Source organism: Pleurodeles waltl, chromosome 2_2 (genome assembly GCF_031143425.1).
Source record: "Pleurodeles waltl isolate 20211129_DDA chromosome 2_2, aPleWal1.hap1.20221129, whole genome shotgun sequence".
NCBI lineage: Eukaryota > Metazoa > Chordata > Amphibia > Caudata > Salamandridae > Pleurodeles > Pleurodeles waltl.
The window spans coordinates 1,044,918,853-1,044,942,664 of NC_090439.1; the positions used below are offsets into that span (position 1 = coordinate 1,044,918,853).

Sequence of the window (23,812 nt, forward strand, 5' to 3'; positions counted from 1 at the left end):
TGGAATGACGCAGCCCGACTTCCTGCAAGAGGAATCGACGCAGCGCCAGCTGTGCTGCAGAAACTTCCACGCATCGCCCACTGGATCAACGCAGCACTTCGTCCCGCACGCCCAGGATTTACACGCATCATCCCTGAGGGTCAGAAGACCCTGCATCGCAAAGAGGATTCAAGCCTGCACGCCGGAATTTGACGCAAAGCCCTTGCCGCTTGGAAAAGAATCAACGCATCATCTCTGTGTGTCCGGAAATCTGACGCACACCTACCTTTTTCCATGCACCTCATCCTCTGCGTGTAATTTTGATGCAAACCAGGTACTTTGTGCTTGCAAGAGACAATTGTGGCTTTTAAGAACTTAGGACTCTTCTTATCATTACAAAAGTGATATTTCAACTTGTGATTATCAAATCTTGATCCTTTTGACCTTAATTTAATCACATAAATATCCTATATATTTTTCTAAACCTGTGTGGTGTCTTTTTGTGGTGTTCTCACTGTGTTATTGCATGATCTATTGCACAAATACTTCACATATTGCCTTCTAAGGTAAGCCTGACTGCTCAGTGTCAAGCTACCAGACAGTGGGCACAGGGTAATTTGGATTGTGTGTGACCTACCCTGACTAGGATTGTGATCCCTATATGGACAAAGGTGTATACCTCTGCCAACTAGAGACCCCATTTCTAACAATCTGGAAAAGCAATAAAAGACCAATGTTGAGGTTACTACTTCCTAGAAATGAACTGTCTATGTAAGCAGATGGTAAAGTATTTGTTGTTAAAGGTAACAGCTCTAGCATTCTAGAAATGCATTCTCCCAACTGTAACAAATATTAATTTCGGACCAAAAAAGCCCAAGTGCCAAGAGATTCATCATAGTCATCATAATCTTGATCTGTGTCTTCAAAACCGAGCAAAAAGAGTCTTTCTCCTCCTGCTTTGAAGGACACAGTTCCTATGCCACCTTCGTCTTTTGGATTGTCGTTATTACAGTCATTTTTTTACCTGTCACTTTATTCCTTTTGGTTGATCATTGCTGAAACCTATATCAGGGCAAGATATTAAAAGTTGAATATTATATTTGTATTTTTATACGTTTACTATGAATGATTTATTGCCATTTGTGGCAGGTTGGCTGTACTATTTGTATATTCCTCCATAAAGGGATATATGAAGAAACATATATTGGTCAAAGTGAAGGGCAGGGAGACTATTTCTTTTGTTATGCTATTTACTTTTTTCTGAGTTGCCATTGCTATTTATAAGGTCTTTAGGCAATGTAACTTAGTTATAAGCACATACGTATTTATTTTTGCAATCTAGATCTTTATCATTCTCAATCTATGAGTATTACTGCCACTTACAGCAGAGACAGAGGTGAGAGCTGTTCAGATCAGAGCTTCTCGTACTAGTACCACATATGTATGTGTATGTTACACACATCACAAACCATCCCTGCCTGTATGCTTGCCCTCCCCAGTTACCTTCCTTCTGCCAGCCAGCGTGAATCATACACTGCTTCCCTCCCAAGCGGTGAATAGGTCTACTACGGCCCAGACTTCATTTTTTGGGTCATTTTCAGGTCTGTTTGCTTCATGCATCGTTAGATGCTTCATCAGACTTTTGCATAAGTCAACCCCAATACCCTTGGTGTCTCATACTTGGAGAATAGTAATTTGCTGCAGTATATGTATAGCACATCTGTGGTCTTAGTGCTATAATCGGTACCTGATCTCTCTGGACTGCTTAGCTTCCATGAGGAGCACAGGTGTGCTAATCCTGAAATAAGTCTCGACCCCCAGGGTGATATAGAGCACTCTTCCTACCAGGGAGGTATTGAACATTTCCTCCAACTAAGGATCCAGAGAGCAATTTTTAGAGAGCAGACACTGACTTGAACACTTTCATTGAGGCTAACCCTGTGAGCTTGAGGGCCTGCATCTAAAATCCCTATGGGAAATTGCACAGGGAAAACTTATTTTGATATCCCCCTTTTTCTCGGGCCCTGCTTGACGAATGACACTGAAGCTTCCCACACATCAGCTAAAGTGACTGGCGTACTAGTTATGAAAATTTCATAACGATTTGCCAAACGGCGCCAAAGTTATGGCAAAATGAGAAATGCTTTTACTATGGAAACTATGTCCTAACTATCTACTTACTGGCAATAGCCAGTAGGTTTTTTATATATATATATAGATAGTTACACACAGCCTCCCCCCAACTTCCTGGGCTACATGTGGTATATCTATCTATCTATCTATCTATCTATCTATCTATCTATCTATCTATCTATCTATCTATCTATCTATCTATCTGTCATCTATCTGTCTGTCTATCTGTCAACCACCTCCCCGGGCTACATGTGTAAAAATACCTTCCCAGGGCTATGTTTACAAGTCTACAATGTTTGTGGGAGGCTAGGTGCCCCCCCCATGCCCTGGGGACAACCACTGCCCTACACTGAATGGGGGCCCTGTGGACCACCTGGGCCCTGCCTTAGAGACCGCCACCTCCCGGGGCTAGAAGTTATAATTAATGTGATTGGGCCGCACGGTCCCTCCAGAAGCTTGGGTACCACCACCTGCCTAGGACTACATTATTAAAATAAGGCAGGGCCGCGCAGAACCCCAGGCCCCAGGGACTACCACCTCCCCAGGGCCAGATACTCTGTATTGGTGGGGGGGCGCGCAGACCCAGGTACCACCACTTACCTAGGGCTGCAAGGAAATTTAAAGAGCAGGTCCACACTGACCCCCGACCCTGGGGTCAAATCGAAAATACGAAAGGGGGGGGCTGTGCTACCTGCCCTCTTGGAGCCATACATGGCCCTGGGACCACCACCCCCCAGGGCTGTCTTTTGCTACCTCCTGAGGTGCCCACCCTTGGGAGGTAGCTGTATGATTTTGCTTGGCAGGAACTGACTCCTCCAGCCAAGCAAAAGCAAACAACTCTGCTCCCAGGAAGTGGGAGCTTTACAAATGCTCCCACTTGCAGAAAGCAGGGTTTTCATCTCTTCCCTGCCCTGGGTAATGCGGGCAGGGAAAGAGATAAAAAAATTGCTCCTGCACGCAGATATCTGCATTTCTAGCAGCTCCCTGCATGCTGGAGCAATGCTGGCTCCCGCAGGAGGCATGGAACTGGCTAGGACCACTAGGGCCTTGAAACTCCCTGTGCAGTCCTGTCACTTTCTCACTCTCTATTCTATTCCATAGATAGGATGGAAGAGAGAGAGAGAGAGAGATTGTTATTGCAATGGTCTCTCCATACAATTACTTCAAAGTGTCACATAAGCATAATGTTTGGTGCAAATGTTATAGTTACTTTTTGATGCACAGCAGAACAGAGTCACCCCTGGCCTACTGGTAAAGCTTTTGGACTGTCACTCTGTAGGTTGAGCATTCAAATCTTGGTATTTCATGGCAGTGAGTTTGTTTATTGACTCATGTTTTGAATGTTTAGCATTCCTAGTGATGAGACATTTACATCTTTTTTGCATCACCGTCTTTGGATTGAATGTGATAGAGATGTCCTGACACTGTGTAGTACGGAGTCACCTGTGGCCTACTGGTTAAGTTCTCAGACCTTCACACAGAAGTTTGAGGGTTCCAGTATAGGTGAATCAGTTGTTATTTCTCAGCTTTAAATTCTTTTCAATTTCAAATATTTAAGTTACATACAGATAGATGATCTCACTCTTTGTACTTGTTTAATACTATTTTTTTCAATTTGTTAGAACATTTCTCATTCTGAGTGGTGCAGGGTTGGGTGGTTATTGGGGATAGCCACAGGGACTCACAGGAAAAAATACAAAAATAAAAAAGGGGGCAGGGTAGGGGCACCCTGATCCCTTATTTCTGGTGCTGGTGTCCCAGAGGTACCCCTCTAGGGCTTAAAAGTATTTTTTTCAAAAAACATCAGAGAAATCTGCAGATCCGGATCCACTGATTTTCCTGACAATTTAATAAAAAAAGGGTGGTTTACCACCCTTTTCGTGAAGCCCCCTGTTGGGCCACATCCAGGGGGCATGGGAAAAAATGTAGGAGTGGGGTGCATGGCCCCCCTCCCTCCAGGCTTGCCACATCCCCAGGGTAATGTTGTACTGAATTCTGGGGGGGTGCCTGTCCCACTTCAGCCCCAGGACCACCAGCTCCCTGGGGCTAAAATGAAATAATTAGGGGGGTCCATTTCGGTCCCACAGCCCTGGGGAGCGCCACCTCTCCGGGGCAATGTTATACTGTGATGTGACCCCCCCCCGCGGCCCCTGGGGGCCACCACCTTGCCAGGGATAAAATGGAATAGTAAGGGGTGGTCCGTTTTGGACCCTTTGTCCTGGGGACTGCCACCTCCCTGGGGCAAATCGAATGTTGGAGGGGTGCTGCCTGAGCCCCCTCTTGGGGCCAGTGATGACCCTGGGGACCAACATGTCCTGAGGTGTCCACCCAGGGACATAATTGTTTGCTTTTGCCTGGAGGGAGCTGTCAGCCCCCATCAAGCCACAGCAAACAAAGTCTTCATCTGTTCCCCTGCACGCAAATATGTGAAGACCATGAGCGGCAGTGGCTGTATTAACGTATAGAGACATTATAGTTTACTCTTACATTTTAAATGTATAAAACCATAGAAATTCACCTGTTAGAGTTATCTCAAGTTACTATAACTCATGCCCTAAGGTAACTATAACTCATGCCATTGCCATGCATTGCTATTTACCTCACAAATTATGGCACTCATGACATTGTTGATAACATCATTGATAATATCAATTAGATATTTGCAGTGAAAGTTTTGAAAAAAAACACTGTGCATGGTGAGGGTGTGAGATAGCACTGAACTCCCGGAAGCTTCATAATCCAATTTCATTTATTTCATGCAGACAGATTTCCAACAGACCCCACAACGCGTTTCAACATACTGCCTTCTTCAAGTGGTTTCGTCTGCTGTTTGCCAACCATTTTCAATTCTGTGTAGTTAATCATGTTTCACACCGGAACATGCGTATGCCTTAATTGTAATATTTCAGCACAATCCTTTTGCTCTTGTAATCAATAGTTCTTGATGTAATTGAAATTTAGTATTTCTTAATGTACATTACTTCTGGCACTTCAAACTGTCATCCACATCGCTCAACAAGCTCAGTTGTGGTTTTAAGCATTGCCTGTCCGTTTTCCTCCCATGACATAATTTTATCTGCCATTTATGCACAGTTTTTTAAGCAGCTGGTAAATATAGCAACCGGACCCCAAATGCCACTGAATTCTCCCTCAATGTCAGGGCCACATCGGCATTAACAGATTCTAAAGGACAAAAACTCACTAGTGTTTGCTGTTGAGGTTGTCCCAACTGGTTTAGAGTTACGCCAGGCGTTTATATTGAAGTGTAAATATCCCAATTCATAAGTCTTCAACAAATGCTCACCCACTCCAAACTCTTAACAAGGTGCTGACTAACACTGTTGATCCCGGGTGCTGACACTGTAAACTATATATATATATATATATATATATATATATATATCAATTACCTACTGGCACTCACCAGTAAGTAGTTATAGTTAGGACCATGTTTCCATTGAAAAAGCTTTTTTTGACTTTCCTATATCTTTAGTGCCGTTTGACAAATCTTCATAAAATTTTTCCCAAAAATGTGTTCCCAAGTTGCTTGCTGTACATGGAAAGTTTCAGGGTGATCCATCAAGCGGGGACCGAGAACAAGGGGGATTAAAAAAAGTATGTTACCCATTATAATTCCTTTATGAATTTTAGACATGACTACAGCCCGAACAGCTGGACGGAATTGCACCAAAGTTGGCAGAAAGGTAGCTCTTGGTCCAGAAAGAGTTCTTTTTGTTGTTTGGTGTAAGTCCATTCAGTATTTTGAGATATTAAAAGAAAACATAAATATAGTTATCTAGAGGTGCAAAGGGTTCGTGAATAATAAACTCTGATTGGCTGCCAACACTTCAATCAGGAAGTGTTGGCAGCCATCTTGGGACTCATCTTCAGCCAAGTCTCACAAAAAATGATAAAAGAGAAGAAAGGAACAAGGGTAGGGACACCCGGACCTCTTAGCTTTGGTGCTGTAGTACGTGAAGGGAAAAAGATGAAAACATTGCTCCTGCAAGCAGGTAGCTGCTGTTTAAAGCAGCTCTGTGCTTGTGGGAGAAATGCCGGCTCCTGCAGGACGCGGGGAGCCTGGGGCCTCGAAGCTCCCCCGCAGTCCTTTCACTCTCTCTCTCTCTCTCTCTCTTCCATCTCAAAATGAAATGGAAGAGAGAGAGAGAGAGAGAGAGAGAGAGAGAGAGAGAGAGAGAGAGAGAGAGAGAGAGATTGTTATTGCATGGACACTCCATGAGCGACTTCAAGGCGTCAACCTAGAAAGATGTTTGGCTAGAATGTCATACTTACAGTTTAATGGACAGCATACCAGGGTCACTTCTGGTCTGATGGTAAAGCTCTTTGACTGTCAGTAGGTTGAAGGTTCAAATCCTAGTATCTCATGACAGTATGTCTGTTTATTTGCTAGTGTTTTGATTGTTAAACATTCCTAGTGATGGAACATCTGTGGATTGAATATGATAGCTAAGTCTGGACACTGCACAGTAAGGAGTCACCTCTTGCCTAGTGTTTGAGGTCTCAGACATGCACATGGAAGGTTAAGGGTTCCAGTCTAGGTGAGACTGTGATAATTTCCTGCTTTATTTTCTTTTCTACTCTAAATATTTAAGTTACATACTGAAAGGTGATCTCACTCTTTTTAATTGGCAAAAATCTTTTTCTTTTCAATTTGTCTGGTGTTATAAATTGGGGTCTCTAGTTGGCAGAGGTATACACTCCTGTAGAGGTAGATACCATAATCCTAGTCAGGGTAAGTCACAACACAACCCACGTTACCCTCTGCCGAACCTCTGGTAGCTTGGCACTAAGCCATCAGGCTTAACTTAGAAGGCAATTTTGAAAACTAATTATGCAATAAATCATTCAGTGACACAGTGAAAACACCACAAAAATACACCACACAGGTTTAGAAAACTAGATAATATTTATCTGAATAAACCAAAGCCAAGACAATAATAATCCAATGTACACAAGCAAAGTTATGAGCTTCTACAGATGAAATCCCACTAAAGCGCTTAGAAACGCAATAGCTCCAACTGGGCTATCACAGCTTTGTTGATGGAGTCGTTCCCAATCATCCAATGCCACAGGCACCGGTCACAGACTCACACGGACTCCCACACACAGTACCTTTGGAAATAAAAAAAAAAGAAAAGTCACACGGAGTCATGGAGATGAAGCCTCACTGGAGCCAGGATGGCGTCAGTCCCTTACGGCATCCGGGGAGGTGAAACGTTCCTTCTGTACTGCAAAGCAGGGGAGGCTAGGCGTCAGTTCCATCCGGTTGCCAACCGAGCTGGTGCGGCGTCAGTGACAAGGCGTCAGTTTCCTTGTGATCCGGCGGGGCCAATGAATCCAATCGGTCGAGACGTGATGGGTGGACTTCGCAGTGTCACGATCACACTGCATGATGCCAGAGGTGTTGCGGCAACATCGGACTTGCGTGCAGTGAGGTCCACAGTCCGGGAGCAGCTGCAGATTTGTTGCTGGTGTTACTGAAGTTGTTCTTGGCATCACTAAAGTCAGGAAACTAGATAAAAACTAGCTGGTGAAGTCTTTGTTGGCTCTTAGACTTCAGAACACGAGGCAAGCTCAATCCAAGCCCTTGGAGAGCACCTTTGGGGAAGGCAGAGTCCTTTCAGCAAAGTCAGAGGCCAGCAGGGCAACAGCAGGGCAGCAGTCCTTCTCAGCAAAGCAGTCCAGATGAGTCCTTTGGGCAACCATGCAGTTCATCTGACAGAGTTCAGGTGTAGATTCAGAAGTGTCTGATTTGGTGGGATCACAGAACCAGTATGTATATCCAAATGTACCTTTGAAGTGGAGGAAACTTCAAAGAGTGGTTTTGGAGTACTCAAGTTCCCCTTTCAACCCAGTCCTGTCTGCCAGGATCCCTGTGGGTGTTATCAGTCCTTTGTGTGAGGGCAGGCCACTAGCCTTTGAAATGTAAGAGAGAACCCCTCCACCCTTCCTGCCCAGGGAGACTCATTCAGTATGGAGATGTGACTGAGTGCCCTGTGTTTATGGCTGTCTGGGTGGAATGGACAAGGGGAGCTGTCAACCAGCACAGACCAGATGTGGATTGGAGACAAGGCTGTAAGGCACAGTAAGTGCAGAGAAATGCACACTTTCTAAAAGTGGCATTTCTAAAATAGTAATATTAAATCCAACTTCACGAGTAAGGATAATTTTGTATTACCATTCTGGGAATACTAAACATGACAGGGCTACTCCTTCCAGGTCAGAATCTACCACTTAAAAGTATATGAGGGCAGTTCTAATGCTTGTTTATGAGAGGAGCAGGTCTCACAGTAGGGGAAAACGAATTTGTGAGTTTTTCACTACCAGGACATGTAAAACACATAGGAACATTCCTACCTTTTACATTCTTTGCACCCTGCCCTATGAGTTAACTAGGGCCTACCTTAGGGGTGACTTATATTTAGAAAACGGGGAGTTTAAGGCTTGGCAAGTAGTATCAAATCGCAAGTCGAAGTGGCAGTGAAACTTGCAATGGCAGGCCTGAGACATGTTTAAGGGGCTATGTAGGTGGCTGGCACAATCAGTGCTGCAGGCCCACTAGTAGCATTTAATTTACAGGCCCTGGGTACATGTAATGCACTTTTATAGGGTCTTATAGGTAGATTAAATATGCCATTTGGGTAGAAATCCAATATTACCATGTTTAGTGGAGAAAGCAAATGCACTTTAGCACTGGTTAGCAGTGGTAAAGTGTGCAAAAACAGGGTCAGAAAAATGAAGGGAGGCAGGCAAAAAGTTGGGGGATGACCACCCTAAGACTGCCAGGTCTAGTATCTGGAAATATCTCATTCTAAGTATATCATTCATCAAAGCCTAAAAAAGCTATAAATCTCTCTGTTTCTCTCTCAGTTTGTCTCTGTCAAAGCTTTCCATAAATCGCTCTCTCTTCCAGTCTCTCACTTTCTCTCTCTCTCAGGGTTAGGTGGTTATAGGGGAATTGCTACAGAACCTGGTGTGGTCTACACCCACTGCGCACAGCCAAAGGCTGTATCTGGCTCTAGTTGGGTGGTTATAGGAGTTAGCTGCAGGCCAGGCCCTGCAGTCTACCTTTGCTGCCAACTGCAGGACGCCTCAGATGGCAGATGTTGGATTAACGTATAGTAATGAAAATTACTTTACGGTAAAATAAATAGAAATTCACAAAAAAAAGCCAAAGGTTACAGGAACGTTATATTTAGAAAATAGAATTAAAAACACCCATAGAAATTCACTTAAAAAACCTAAGGTTACAGTGACGTTAAACTTAGGTTCTGAACTTACTCGTACAAAACCTTAGAAATTCACCAGTTATAGTTATAGTTATTTAAAATAACTATATTTCATGCCCGATTTTATGAGTAAATTCAAAACTATAACATCCCTAAAACCTTTGTTTTTTAAGTGAAAAAAAAAAAATATTATATATATATATATATATATATATATCATATATATATCATATATCTATTCACAAAAAAATTATACATTATAATTAGGAAATAGAATTAATAAAAAAAATCCAAATTCTTTAAGTACCGAAAGGCTACAGCGGCGTTATAATTAGGTTAATATTTTACTCACACAAAACCACAAAAATTCAGCAGTTATAATGATGTTTATCTCAAATAACAATAACTTGTGCCCTAAGGTAACTATAACTCGTGCCCTCGACATGCACAGTTTTCTCAGTTTTCAATACTATTACTGCAAATACTGCAGTGATATTATCAATGATGTCTTAAAAGATGTTATGAGTGATGTAATATGTGTGGTAATTAGCAGTGCATGGGGAGGGTGCGAGTTATGGTTATCTCAGGGCATGAGTTATAGTTACTTGAGATAACCGTAAGCCATGCTCAGTGGTGATTGGCTGTAGCCAGCCCCCTATAAGCACTCAATCCTACTCCATGCATGGTCTTTGGCCATGTGCAGTGGGGGCTGACTGTAGGACTTCGCCTGTGGCCAAGCTCTGCGACCACCCCTCCATAAGGTGGCTGCATCTCTGGTTAGCAGGGGCAAAGTGGTTTTATAATAAGTATATATATATATATATATATATATATATATATATTTATATATATATACTTATATATATATATATATATATATATATATATATATATATATAAATAAATATATATATATATATATATATATATATATATTAGTTTGCGGTGCGTGCATGCGGGCGTGGGGAACCCGTATGCTGCTCTCATCCAAATCCTTAGGGAATCACACATACTTCTTTATTGTAATGGCAAACTAAAATACACCCAACGCATTTTGACAAGAAAACCTTTTCTTGTTTACAAGTGCAGAGTAACTGATATGACCATATTAAATAGTGACATCATCATACATAAGAAAGATGACAGACTGCGAAGCGACCAAAGTTAAACATAGAACTGTCACTGCCATCTTACAACGGTGCCCTATAGCTATATTGAGGACTGTGAGCTTAAATAAACTCAACCAATGGAGTGGCATAAAAATTCTCCTCCATTACAAGTCATCAGGGAATGTGAGTCATGATAAGGTACCCAATGAGCAATATATATTTAGTCGCCACTAGGTGGTTATAGTTAGGACCTAGTTTTTATATAAAAAGGATTTTTTTACTTGCCTATATCTTTGGTGCCACTTCACGAATCCTCACAAAATGTTCTAAAAGAATTTGCCAGTCACTGCAACAACTGGAATGTTTCAGGGTGATCGGTCCACAGGGGGGCTAGAGAAAAGGGGGACCCCAAAACACTTTCCCCCATTCATTTTCCATAGGGATTTTGAACAGCGATAGCGCCTAAACTACTGGATGGAATTACACCAAATTTGGCAAAAAGGTAGGTTCTGGCCCAGAAAGTTCCCTTTTTTTGTTTTGGTGTAAATCCGTTCAGTAGTTTTAGAGAAATTAAAGAAAATACAAATTTGTTTATCTAAGGATGCAAAGGATTCTCAACCCCTCCCGATCTCGTGCTGAGACCCAATTGGCTGCAAACACTTCAAAAAAGAAGCAGAGTCCCAGAAAAAAATATAAAAAGTACAAAAGTGGCCAGGGTACGAACACCCTGACCTTAGCTCTGGTGCTGGGTATCCACGGAACCAGCAAAAATGGAAAACAAATTTAAGCTTGGGCTCCCATGCTCACTCTTTTATAAGCATCTGGGTAGGCCTCATCTCTTGGGCAATGTTTATTGTAACAAGAGGCCTCCCACCCCCTTCCCCCTATAGCCCCTGAGACCACTACCTCCCTGGCTGGATTTAAATTATGTGGGTGAGGTGCATAGTCCTCTCCCACATCCCTGGGGACCACCAACTCCCTGGGGCTTTTAACAATGAATATGTGGGAGGGGGCACTCGGCCTCCCGCAGACCCAGGGACCACAATCTGCCCAGGGCTTTTAACAATTAAAATGCAGGGCGGGGCACCCCGCTTTGACAGCTGCAGCCAAGTCACAGCAAACAAAGTCTGCTTTCTGACAGCAGAACCTGTCAAACAGGTCCCACTGTCAGAAAGCAGACTTATAATCTCTGTTCCCAGAGAGCTGCTACTTAAAGCAGCTCCATACTTGCTGGAGCAACAGGACTGTGAGGGAGGTCTTCAGGCTCCCCTCACAGTCCAAGATAACACATAAAAGGCTAAACCAAACTGTTAAAAACAAAATGAGTAGCTCAAGTGTGAAGGTCATTGACCTTCACACTGAGCTTTGAGGGTTCAATCCAGGTGTATCCTTGGTTGTTTGCCTCCTTTCTTTTTTTTTTTAAATGCAAATGTTTAAGGCTCTTACTGAAAGGTGATCTTACTCTTTTTAAATGACAAATACATTTTTCTTTTCAAATTGTGCTGAAATATCTCATTCTAAGTATATCATACATCAAAGCATGAACAACTCTCTCTCTTTCTCTCTTTCTTTCAATCTTTCTCACACTCACACATCCACTGAGTCACTTATGCACCCACTCACAGACCCATTCAGACACTCACGTACCCACTCACAGACCCACTCAAACCTTCATGCACCCACTCACAGCCCCAGTCAGACCATCACATAGCCACTCACAGACCCAATCAGACAGTTACGCACCCACTCACAGACCCACTCAGACTGTCAAGATCTTTTCAACTAAGGATGGTTGGTAAAAATTGCTTAAAAGATACTGTGACATCAAATTAAAACAAAATGATCCCTCAGAAGGATAGTAATAGTCTAAATAAATCTAGTTTTCAGTGGCTTCTTCTTCAAAATGCAAAGAGACATTGGACTGTATCACAAAGTTAACATTGCAAGTGTGAATTTAAGACAGGCCTCTGTCACAGTTTTGTGCTGACTCATGACTTAAATAGTTCAAGAGCTGTAGCATTGATATTTGATAATCTTAAACAGTGGTCAATTGTTGTTTGCTGCATTTAGCTGGAGTGTAGCAGCATTTATGACACCTCTAAAGTAAACAACAGAACATAAAACACCAGCATACAGATACACAAAGCAACACATCTAAAACCGAATAGGGCCCAACAAAACAGTCAAAACATGAACACAACATTTAGTACAATATGACAACATCACAAGGCAACAATGCAGATTCAACACATAGAAGCATCAAAACAACACTGCATATCACCAATGTAACAAAATGCCAGGCAACAAATATGAACAATCATCCTTGTTACACATGACACCTCCAGAAATCTACTTTCGTGATACAGTAGTTAAGGTGTTTGCCCCAAGTACTGCATTAACAACTAGCAAGGACATGGAATAGCATCAGTCACAAATGTTTGTCATGCAACCCATTAAGCTCCAACTTACTCATTTCATCTGTTCAGTTTGTAGTGGCTTGGATGTGGCATTGGGCCTGCAGCTATCATCTGAGGTATGTTACTTATAGGTATAATATACTTTAGTGGTTTTATTTGTCTCCTTAAAGTTGACTCTTAACAAGGTTTTTGACTATGCATACCTGATAGATACTGTGCTTTACTCTTAATGTTTCTAGGGTACAGAGTTCATAGGGTAATGGGTGCTATCCATCTCTCATGCATTTCATGAGCTTAGGGCTGCAAAGTTTGTTAGACAATCGGCTTTTTGCAGTTTTGACACAGGCCCTTAGTTATATTTAAATATTGTAATATGTTAGATTACCTTTTCTGAAGGCTCATAGTACCACTGTCACTCACTTAGGAAAAATGTGCCATTGTTTGCATGTGCCTTTATGATGATGTAGAGTCAGCAACCTGCAGACCTAAATCAGCAATGGTATTTCATCTTGGCTGCAATGTTCTTTGGTAGATTGGTCAGACTGATTAGAAAGTGACTGTCATCCATTTAAACAGCAGTAAATTTTTAATGATTGTGTCCATGTGACTGCACTTGGCTCTTGATGAGTTTTATAATTTTACCATGCCATACTCTCCATCATTTCTTAATAGTTGGTCTCCAAGCAAGTGAAATATAGGCCCTCATTGTGACCCTGTTGGTCTGAAGTCCGCCAGGGCTGCGGTGGCGGACTCACCACCAATGGGTTGGTGGTAAAGATCATCACATTATGAGGCCGGCTGTCCACTGAAGACCGCTGGCAGTATAATGAGTTGGCTTTCGGCCAGGGTTTCCGCAGTGGTAGCATCCCCACAAAAACCCTGATGGAAAGGCTGCTGGCAACAGGAAATTCCTTTCCTGTCGCTGACAGATGACTCCCCCAAGCACCCTACAACTACAATACCCCCACACACCCTTCCATGTCAGCACCACCCTCCCCGCATACACGCACAGACAAACACACCCACACGCACCCCACATGCACTTATTCACCAACACTTACATATACGCATTCACCAATAGGCATACATACACACATTCACTCACACGCATACATAAACTCATTCACTCACACCAACAGACATGCATTCACACAAACATTCCCTCACGCACTGACTTCAACAATCATACACACATTCAAACACCCATACACACACCCATACACACACGCATTCATACACGCATTCAAACACCCATACAGACATGCATACACACACGCATTCATACCTACATACACATACCAATACCCACATGCATACACATGCATTCATACATGCATTCAAACACCTATACACACACACATTCGTACACACATGCACACATGCATACACACTTACATTCACACACAAAGACAACACACACAACACCCCCCACCCTCCCAAACCTTCCCCTGTCGGACAACCGACTTACCTTGTCCGGCAAGGAGGTCGTTTGCCAGGGAACTCGAACAGATGCTTCCACCGTCAGCAGCGCCCCGCCATCAGGACACTGCCACGCTGTATTACTGCTCGTAATACGGCGGGGGAGTCCTTATGTCATGGCGGTGATGGTGGTGGAAGCACCGCCAACCTCCAGCACGACTGCTGGAGGATTTCTGCCCAAATTGTGGCAGAAATCTTTCAGTACTCGTAATATGCCAGTCAGAAGACCGCCAGCATAGGCGGTCTTTCATAATGAGGGCATAGTCTACCTCAAGACCTGCCTCTTAGACATACACACGTATATGGCTGGTATTTGGAATTGCACGTATAAAGAAAGTATGAAAAAAGGATGTGAAATAGTTGATCATGAACCAGCTGTCCTAAAAATACCTCCATATTAGTTCTCACTCACTCAGGATACTGCTTAAAACCATTGAATCTGCCATTATTCCCGTTAGAATCTCAGATTTGCTGTTACTCTAATTTGATTCATTTTATTGTGCAGTCTGTGTGAGTCATTTAGTAAAACACATTTTAGATTGAGATATATCCTACTTTACAGTAGGTGCTGGATACTACTTTTTTACCCCACACATCTTACATGTCACTTCCATTTTAATAAGCATCTCTCTTTTATTTTGCCCATCATTACAATAGTAAACAAACTGTCCAGCTGTTTGGGAAAGAAGACACAATTTTGGTGTTACCCGTAGTTAAAAAAAACATTTGCACATTACCACAACATATTTCAAAAATATACAAATGTATTTTGTGTAGATTTGTGCAGTACATCTACTTTTTTACATTACATAAAAGCACAAAAATATTCTGTCATTTCACATAATATGAATAATATTTTGCACTTTCTGCATGTTATCACTGGCTTTTGTACATATTGTAAAGAGACTGTTATAAATGAGGTCTTTGGTAGGGAGTCAGGTTACTGACTAGTGAGGGTCCAAACAAGGACCCTTACTCTAGTCAGGTTAAGTCGCACACAATCCAAATTATCCTGTGCTCACCCTCTGGTAGCTTGGCACTGAGCAGTCAGGCTTAACTTAGAAGGCAATGTGTAAAGTATTTGCACAATAAATCATGCAATAACACAGTATATCACCACAATAATACACATTGTTTAGAAAAATATAGAATATTTATATGGATAAATGCAGGTCAAAACGATCAAGATTTGATAAGTAAACGTTGAAATATCACCTCAGAGAATGATAAAAAGAGTTTTCAGTCTTTTAAAAGCAACAAGTGTCTCTTGCAAGCACAAAGTGCTTGGTTTGCGTTCAAATTCTCTGCAAGGTACCGCAGAGATGCGTGGAAAACGGGGAGGTGTGCATCTGTTTCTCTGGGCGTACACAGACTATGCGTCGATAATTTTCCACGCAGGGAAGGCTTTATGTTGATTTCTGGCGTGATGACTTGGATCGTCTTCGGGTTGCGGGGTATTCTGACGCCCCGGGGACGATGCAGGGAAATTTCTGTTGCACAGCAGACGCTTTGTCGATTCTTCTCGCAGGAAGTTGGTCTGTGTCGTTCCGGCTGGGTTGTGCGTCAAGCCAGTGGGTCCTGCGTCAAAGTTCCGGTCGCAACGCTGGCGCTGCGCTGATCTTCTCTTGGGGAGCCAGGCTGCGTCGTTTCGGTTCGGCGTGCTGTGATTTTCTCATCACGATGCAGACTGTGCATCATTTCTGGCAGGATGTGCGTCGTATTTTCACCACACAAGAAGTGTTTTGCAGGATGAAGTCTTTTTGGCCCTGAGACTTCAAGGAACAGGAGGCAAGCTCTATCCAAGCCCTTGAAGAGCACTTCTCAGCAGAGTCAGAGGGCAGCAGGACAACAGCAGGGCTGCAGTCCTTTGCAGAAAAGCAGTCAGGTGAGTCCTTTGGGCAGCCAGGAAGTTCCTCTTGGCAGGTTGCAGAGTCTTGTTCAGAGTTTCTTCACCAGTGGTATCTTGTCCAGAAGTGTTTGAGTTGGTAGGGTCAGAGGCCCTGTTTAAATACTCAAATGTGCCTTTGAAGTGGTGGGAGACTTCAAAGAGTGGCTTAGAAGTGCACAAGGTCCCCTTTCAGTTCCATTGTGTCTGCCGGGGTCCCAGTAGGGGGTTTGGCAGTCCATTGTGTGAGGGCAGGCCACTGTTCTTTGGCATGTACGTGTCAGGCACTCCACCCTCCCAGCCCAGGAAGACCCATTCGGTATGCAGGTGTGTGCAGGTGTGACTGAGCATCCTGTGTTTGGGGTTGTCTGAGTGAAATGCACAAGGAAGCTTTCAAGTAACCCAGCCCGATGTGGATTGTAAGGCACAGAAGGATTTAAGTGAGGAGAAATGCTCACTTTCTAATAGTAATATTAAATCCAACCTCACCAGTCAGCAGGATTTTGTATTACCATTCTGACCATACTAAATATGACCTTGTTACTCCTTTCAGATCAGAATGAATCTACCACTCAAACAGTATATGAGGGTAGCCCTAATGCTGTCCTATGAAAAGAGCAGGCCTCACAGCAGTGTAAAACAGATTTAGGAGTTCTACACTACCAGGACATATAAACTACACAGGTATATGTCCTGCCTTTTATCTACATAGCACCCTGCCCTATGGGTTTCCTAGTGCCTACCTTAGGGGTGACTTATATGTAGAAAAAGGGGAGTTTAAGGCTTGGCAGGTACTTTGAAATGCCAAGTTGGATTGGCAGTGAAACTGCACACACAGGCCTCGCAATGGCAGGCCTGAGGCATGGTTAAGGGGCTACGTATGTGGGTGGCACAATCAGTGCTGCAGGCCCACTAGTAGCATTTCATCTACAGGCCCTGGGCACATGTAGTGCACTTTACTGGGGCTTACATGTAGATTAAATAAGCCAATTGGGTATGAACCAATGTCACCATGTTTTAAGAGAAAGACCATATAGAAAGTGGAGGGAGGCAGGCAAAAAGTTAGGGGTGACCACCCTAAGGCTGTCAGGTCTAACAGAGACTGATTGTACTATCAATGTTTAAGGAAAATACATTTGTTTGTTTTAGAATAGTTAGTGATATGAGCAAGTAATATCCATAAAATAGTAGTGGCGTACACAGTTTATAGAGGGGTATTGTGTTTAATGACTGGATCTCACACACTACCAGAACAGAAGTTTCTGGAAGGCTATAACAGCATTCCCATTTTGTTATCCCTAGGTCATCTTTCATAGCTCGTTCTAAGTAGTAAGTCAACCTCTAGTCTAGAGAAATGCTAATGAAATATTTTGTTAAAGAGACATGCAGAGGAAGAGTATCATAATTGAAGACACACACCTTGAATGCCCACACCTAGTCAGAATAAAAAGGTAAAAATATATCGCACACAATAATGTGACCCTAATCATTCCAAATGAAACAATGGAAAGTGAGATTTCATCAGCAATCAGTGGGTGTGAACAAAATCTGGAGCAACATAAAAACATAGCCTTGTGGACATTGAGACAGACGCTGGCAACCAAGTGTGTCTGACCCGTGAGTGCATAAGATTAGATTCATGTTGGAACGTTAGTAAACCAAGGTTTATGAGACTTCTGATCAGTCTGTTGGTTCAGACAAGGATGCTGCTTCTGATAAGACATTGTGAAACTTGAATAACCACGATAAAAATTATTTCTGAACACGCTTTATTGAGAAAAAAGTCCTCAGAGTGACATAGCTCTTCTCTATTAGAAAGTTGTGCCTTTCCTGATTGTTATGGCTGGGATTTTTTCAAACTTGGGAACTCACATTTACAAGGGCTGGGAAAAGCAGTAAAAACAGGTTTACAAGTATGTTTTCCTTCTAGTTTCTGACTCGAGACTACCAGCACACTTAACACCATGTGTATGGGGTCTCCGCAAACTCTACAGGTATTCCAGCAATTAACTGGGATTTTCTTGATGTGATAGTGGGCTTTCTCTGCTGCAGAACCTTTCAGGTCTCTCAGCACTTCAATACCAATATGTGTTCGGTTAGATCTCTGCTACACCAGATACCCCTTTCACTGGTTACTAATTTTACCCTCCTGTACTATAAAGACAGTCCACAATTCCTTTCTGAATTACATACAGGATGTCTCTTGGAGTAAAAATATACTAACAAAGTCATTTACAGTATGGCTTGCGGCCTGCCAGGTCAGTTGGAACAATAGGTAATATTGAAAGACCTCTGAAAGGTAAACGGGGCCCTCTGAGCAGTCCCTGGAGCTGCTGCTACAACAGATTAATTAAAAGCACTGACGTTTTTACAGTAGGCGCCTGTTTCATGCCCTCTTTTGCCCCTTCAGCATTTTGTTTTCAGGAAAAACTCTTAAATCCGGAGTTTGTCATACGCAGAATGCATTAGGACTTCTTCCTTTGGAATTCCCCATCCCTATGTAACACTCTTGCAATATGTATTCTTTGTATTTGTATTCTTACCCTATGAGAAGTTAGAACATCTTAATCGGTTTAAGTGTTGACCTCTCAAAGTAAATTTCTTTATAGTAAGAAGAATAACATTTTTAGGTCGAGGTTAAAGCGTACAACATTGTGTGTACTTTAGTATATATCTCTGTGGGCATAAAGCCATGACCCTGCTTCTCATTTGTTTGTTTTAGTGTTCGTTAAAATTGCGTGCTTGTGAGTGGTTAATGTTTGCTCCTTGTCCCACCTTTTGGTCAATTGTTTACTCCCATGGAGCAGCGCCATAGTACTGGTACCCTTCCACTTGTCCCATTATTGTAACTGTAAAGGGACTACTTTTTTCTTTGGCCAAGAGCACTGCATGCAAGTGCTCAATCTTTCCATTCGCTCCAAACTCCGATTCAGCAAACAGCAAGGCGCCTGCTTCACAGCCGCTCTTTATATTCCAGCCTGGCCGCGCCTACCTTTTATCTATACGGTGCACACTTGCACCCAATTCATGGCCGTCATTTCATGTTTTTTTTTTTTATTAGTACTCATTACGGAGGAGAGAAACATACAACTTTGCATCTATCTCTACACATCAGCAAGGCTTTCGGCAGACATGGGCCATTTTAACATCACGCAAATGTCACGCTGTTCACGCCCTTCTTGTATCCTCCCTATCTCCATTCAGTATTAACCTGCATCAATAGATAGATATTCAGTTGCTTTAGTCTGTTTGCGCCCTCCTTTGTTTGGTGCTCTGCTGCTTCTGCCTGTTCTTGCTGGCTCATCAACAGTCATTGTTGAGAAAGGCACAATAAATCTCTCACGAAGAGAGTCACTCTTTTGCTCTTTTGCTGGCTACTTTTTTTTGTTTATTGGACAGATTGTTACAAATTCAGGTATGAGCTCCACGTTGTGAACTCTTAAGGGATACTGTTGCTCTTAAAATTCTCCGCATCTTAAAATATTCTTTTCCTGCACATATTGGTTTCACTTGCGATTTTTTGAAATGTAGATTTTCACATTTTTTTTTCTGCTGGACTGTAGCTTTTTAACATGCTGCAAAACACGCATGCTGCTCTACATCATACCTTAAAGACACTGGCGAAGCCAATAACTAAGGCTATATACTTGTAGGATCCCAAAATCTAGACCTATTGGCTATGCCAATACTTCTTGTAGTTGGTATTTGGACATGAAATCACTTTAGCAAGTGACACTGAGCAAAAGAGTTTGGTTTTGTATGCCTGCAACAGAGGTGATATATTTCTCCAGTCCTTGTTAAGCAGCATAGACTTTTGATCATTCAACGCATAGTTTTGTAGAGAGTCCAAAAGTCAATTTGTTCAATAGCTGCTTATTTACTGACTAGTTGATTTCAGAGATATGATCCAAGTACGCACTGCCCTCAGCCTCTAAAGACCTCTTTTTGATTTACAGGTTCAACATGCTCCCTTGTTACATACTGAGTGACGTTCTGTGCTCTGGAAAACCGCAAGCTCGTCAAAAGCAGACGAGGACATAGCTTTCGAAACAATCGGATAAGAAAGCCCATTCCTCTGTCAAATCAGCGTCGAAAGGCCTTGTGTCATTCAAGTATTCTATAAGACGTTTTAATACAACATAACTTGTGCAGTAGTATTCTTTAGTCCCATAAACCCAACCTTTCCGATTGGCCTTTTGGAAGGAGGTTGTGACTGAATTGAAAGGTTATGTTTACAAATACTGGTAGGGCCAAATATCGCTTCCCGTATTTTCACTCCTGAGATGCCCATAAAGGTGGAAGTAACTTTCATGCCAAGAGTTCAGCCAAAGCACCATCAAAAAATAAAAAGGAAACGTTTTTAAAGTAGAACTCGCTGGGCATATTCCATCAGACCTAGGGTTTATCACACGTGCTAATTCAGAAGTGCAGCTTTTCATATATATATATTTGTAATAGATTGCTTTACATCTTACTCAACTGTTAATGTTAACTATTTATTAAGTGGCCTTGGCCAGTTTCTTGCTCTCATCAGATGGCCCAGCAGTTCATGATATCTGAGCGTGTTCTTGAATGCCTTGATGTAGCGCCAGTGAACACATCAGCTCATGCTGTGTAGCAAGTGCAGGACACATGCCAAGAATTACCTGTTGTACTAATTTAGGGTGTACACGTGGCCAATATTTCTGCTGCATCTGCCAAACTCTAAATAAGCCCCTGACTATTGCATACATCCTGCTCTTTAGGTTTTCACTTCTTAAGTGGCAGGGTTTGAAGTTGTTTCCTACGTACAGTTGAGCCTTGTCACGTCAACTGCTGGACGGTAAAACACCGATCAATAAGCAAATGTCAGGTGGACTTGCATTTCTGTTTTTGGATGTTGTATGTGTATTATGCATAAAAGGACAAACCACTTACGACCCCGGATCAACTCAGTGTGTCTTTGTTGGTTTAGATGAAAGAAGAATCTGTAAAGCAGATACATTATTACTGATGGAAGCTCATTTAATCCAACATAGCCTGAGATTTCAAAGGAGTATTTGGTTTTGAGGTTGTAATGCCCATTGCAATCAGTTGTGGCTCGCGGAGATTCCTGGGGGTGGGCAGTGCTCGGGTGGGGTGAGGGGGATATTGGCAGGGGATGAATTAACAATAAAATTAAATTAAATTTGAAAAAAACTTACCTCTGCTCCTGCACCACACGACAAGCTGCTCATCTCCTCTCCTCTCCTTGCCTTCCTCCAGATGCTGCAGGCACAGGCTCCCAGCCTGCCCTGCAGCCAATCCTGACGCTGCTCAAAGCAGTGTCAGGATTGGCTGGGAGCACCCAGCCCGGGCGCTCCCAGACAGACTAGGGGCCCTACATGTGCAGTGAGAGGGAGTGCTGTGCACTCCCTCTCAGTGCACGGCACCCCTGAGGCCCCACCCCTTTCAAAGAAAAGGATAATAAACATAGTTTATTATCCTTTTCTTTGAAAGGTTTTGCAGCTGCTGCTGTGGTGGGGGGGGGGGGGGGTGACACTCCTCCACCCTTATGGAGGAGTTGCCCCTGATTGCAATTAGATCCCCTGGACTCATGCATTTCCCTAAGGTTCAATATTGTACTGTCTTTACCTTTGATGAGTGAGGTCAACGCTATCAAATCTGTGAGTATTTATTATTTATTTTTCAAAATGCATCACTTTTTTTTAAAGCTTTGTGAAATCTGTGACTAAGTATTGCTGAAAATGAAGGTCTGTCTTCCTTGTCTAGTTTTGCACAGTATTTTTAATACATGTGAACCGGCATTTGTTTGTTTTAATGTGTTGACTTACAAACTACGTATGTTGTGAGTAAAACTATGTAACGTTCTATATGAAAATCCCTTCATTAATCTTGTGTACAATTCTTTCAGAAATTGAAACCATCCAAAAAGGAGAAGAAAATGAAGACGTGTATATTGATGTGGTGGTTAACAAAAACATGAAGCTGGGGCAGAAAGTGTTAATTCCTGTAAAACAGTTTCCTAAGGTATGTCTGCTTAAGGATTATCATTTATTCTAATGACACAGGCTAGACTTGAAAGTGTAACACAGCAATTTTCAAAATAAGCAGTTCCAGTACATAAACACAATGGTTTTGTTATGTTACAGTTACTCAGAAGACAAATTTAGAGTTGAAAGACACATTCAGGTAAAGTAGGCAGCACATTTTTGTGGTTCCACAGTCAAATTAAGCAAAAACGGACAGTTAAGGGCCACCATATGTATAGTTTGCCCTTCCCCAAGGCACAAGCCACCCATTTTCTTGTTGCCACTTCCAATCCTACTGTCAGCCTTAGGGTGGTCTTTGCCCAAACTTTTTGCCTTCCTTTTCTATGTTTTGCTGATTCCCTCTTTGCTGGTCTTAGGACTCCTGCAATTTACCACTGCTAACCAGTGCTAAAGGGCATGTGCTCACTCCTTAAAACATGGTAACATTGACATACCCCCAGTTGGCATAGTTATTGTACTTATAAGTTCTAAGTAAGGTGTTACTACATGTCCACAGGGCCCATAAATGAAATGCCACAAGTGGGCCTGCAGCACTTATTGTGCCACCCACTTAGGTAGCCCTTTTAACATTCCTCAGACCTGCCATTGCTGCCTGTTTGTGCAGTTTTAAACTGCCATTTTGACTTGGCAAAATAAACCGTTTGCTAGGCCCAAACCTTCCTTTTTAATAGATAGAAGTCACCCCTTCAGCTTGCAGGGCAGGATGCAATGTATTTAAAAAGTAGGGCATGCACTTTTAAAACGTTTACATGTCCTGATAGTGAAAAAAACTCTAATGCAATGCCTGCTTGTTAATTAATTATTGTCAGTTTCAAATTGTCTAAAAATATTACCTTCCCTTTTCATGCATAGCTATGAGGGCAGGCCCTATTTTTTGGTCATTTTTTGTACTTATTTACTTATTTAGCAGATGTAGCATTTCATACATACACACCGTATAAACAACAATAGTAGTACATGGCACAATATTTTGTTATTGTAGATAACATAAATTGAAATGTTTGAAATTGATGTATGGGCCTGCTTAATTTGTAATTATGGGGTGCTAATTGCTAAAATGCAATGCAAATTGTGCCAAGCACCTCCTTTGCTTATATTAGTGAATTTTCAAACATAAAATGCGTTAAGAATATTGCCGATAGTGTTTAGCTTAGAAAAGGTAAATTTCATTTAAATAAAAGATGTGGCTGTATCTGTTGATGTGTCAGTTTATACAGTTCAAAAGACTGAGGGGGTCATTATGACCCTGGCGGTCTCCGACCGCCAGGGGTAATGTGGCGTCCGTACCGCCAACAGGCTGGCGGTACGGAGACCCGTATTACGACTGCGGTTTCCCGCCGTTTTAGCCCCGGCGGTGATAATCCACCAGGGCAGCGCTGCAAGCAGTGCTGCCCTGGGGATTATGACCCCCCTACCGCCAGCCTGTTTCTGGCGGTTTGCACCGCCACGAAGAGGCTGGCGGTAAGGGGAGTCCTGGGGCCCCTGTGGGGCCCTGCACTGCCCATGCCACTGGCATGGGCAGTGCAGG

The 23,812-nt window shown here is 42.6% G+C and overlaps 1 protein-coding gene across 3 annotated transcripts in view; it reads left to right on the plus strand.

The window, feature by feature from the left end:
* Positions 1-23,812, plus strand: part of KHDRBS3 (KH RNA binding domain containing, signal transduction associated 3) — a 274,683-nt gene that overhangs the window by 73,522 nt on the left and 177,349 nt on the right. For all 3 annotated transcript variants that reach the window (XR_011201007.1, XM_069220792.1, XM_069220794.1), the window contains exon 2: positions 22,146-22,261. Coding sequence is in view for 2 of the 3 variants with exons in the window: in XM_069220792.1 (XP_069076893.1) it covers positions 22,146-22,261 (116 nt within the window). In the remaining variant the exon portion in view is untranslated. The remainder of the gene's footprint in view (positions 1-22,145; positions 22,262-23,812) is intronic.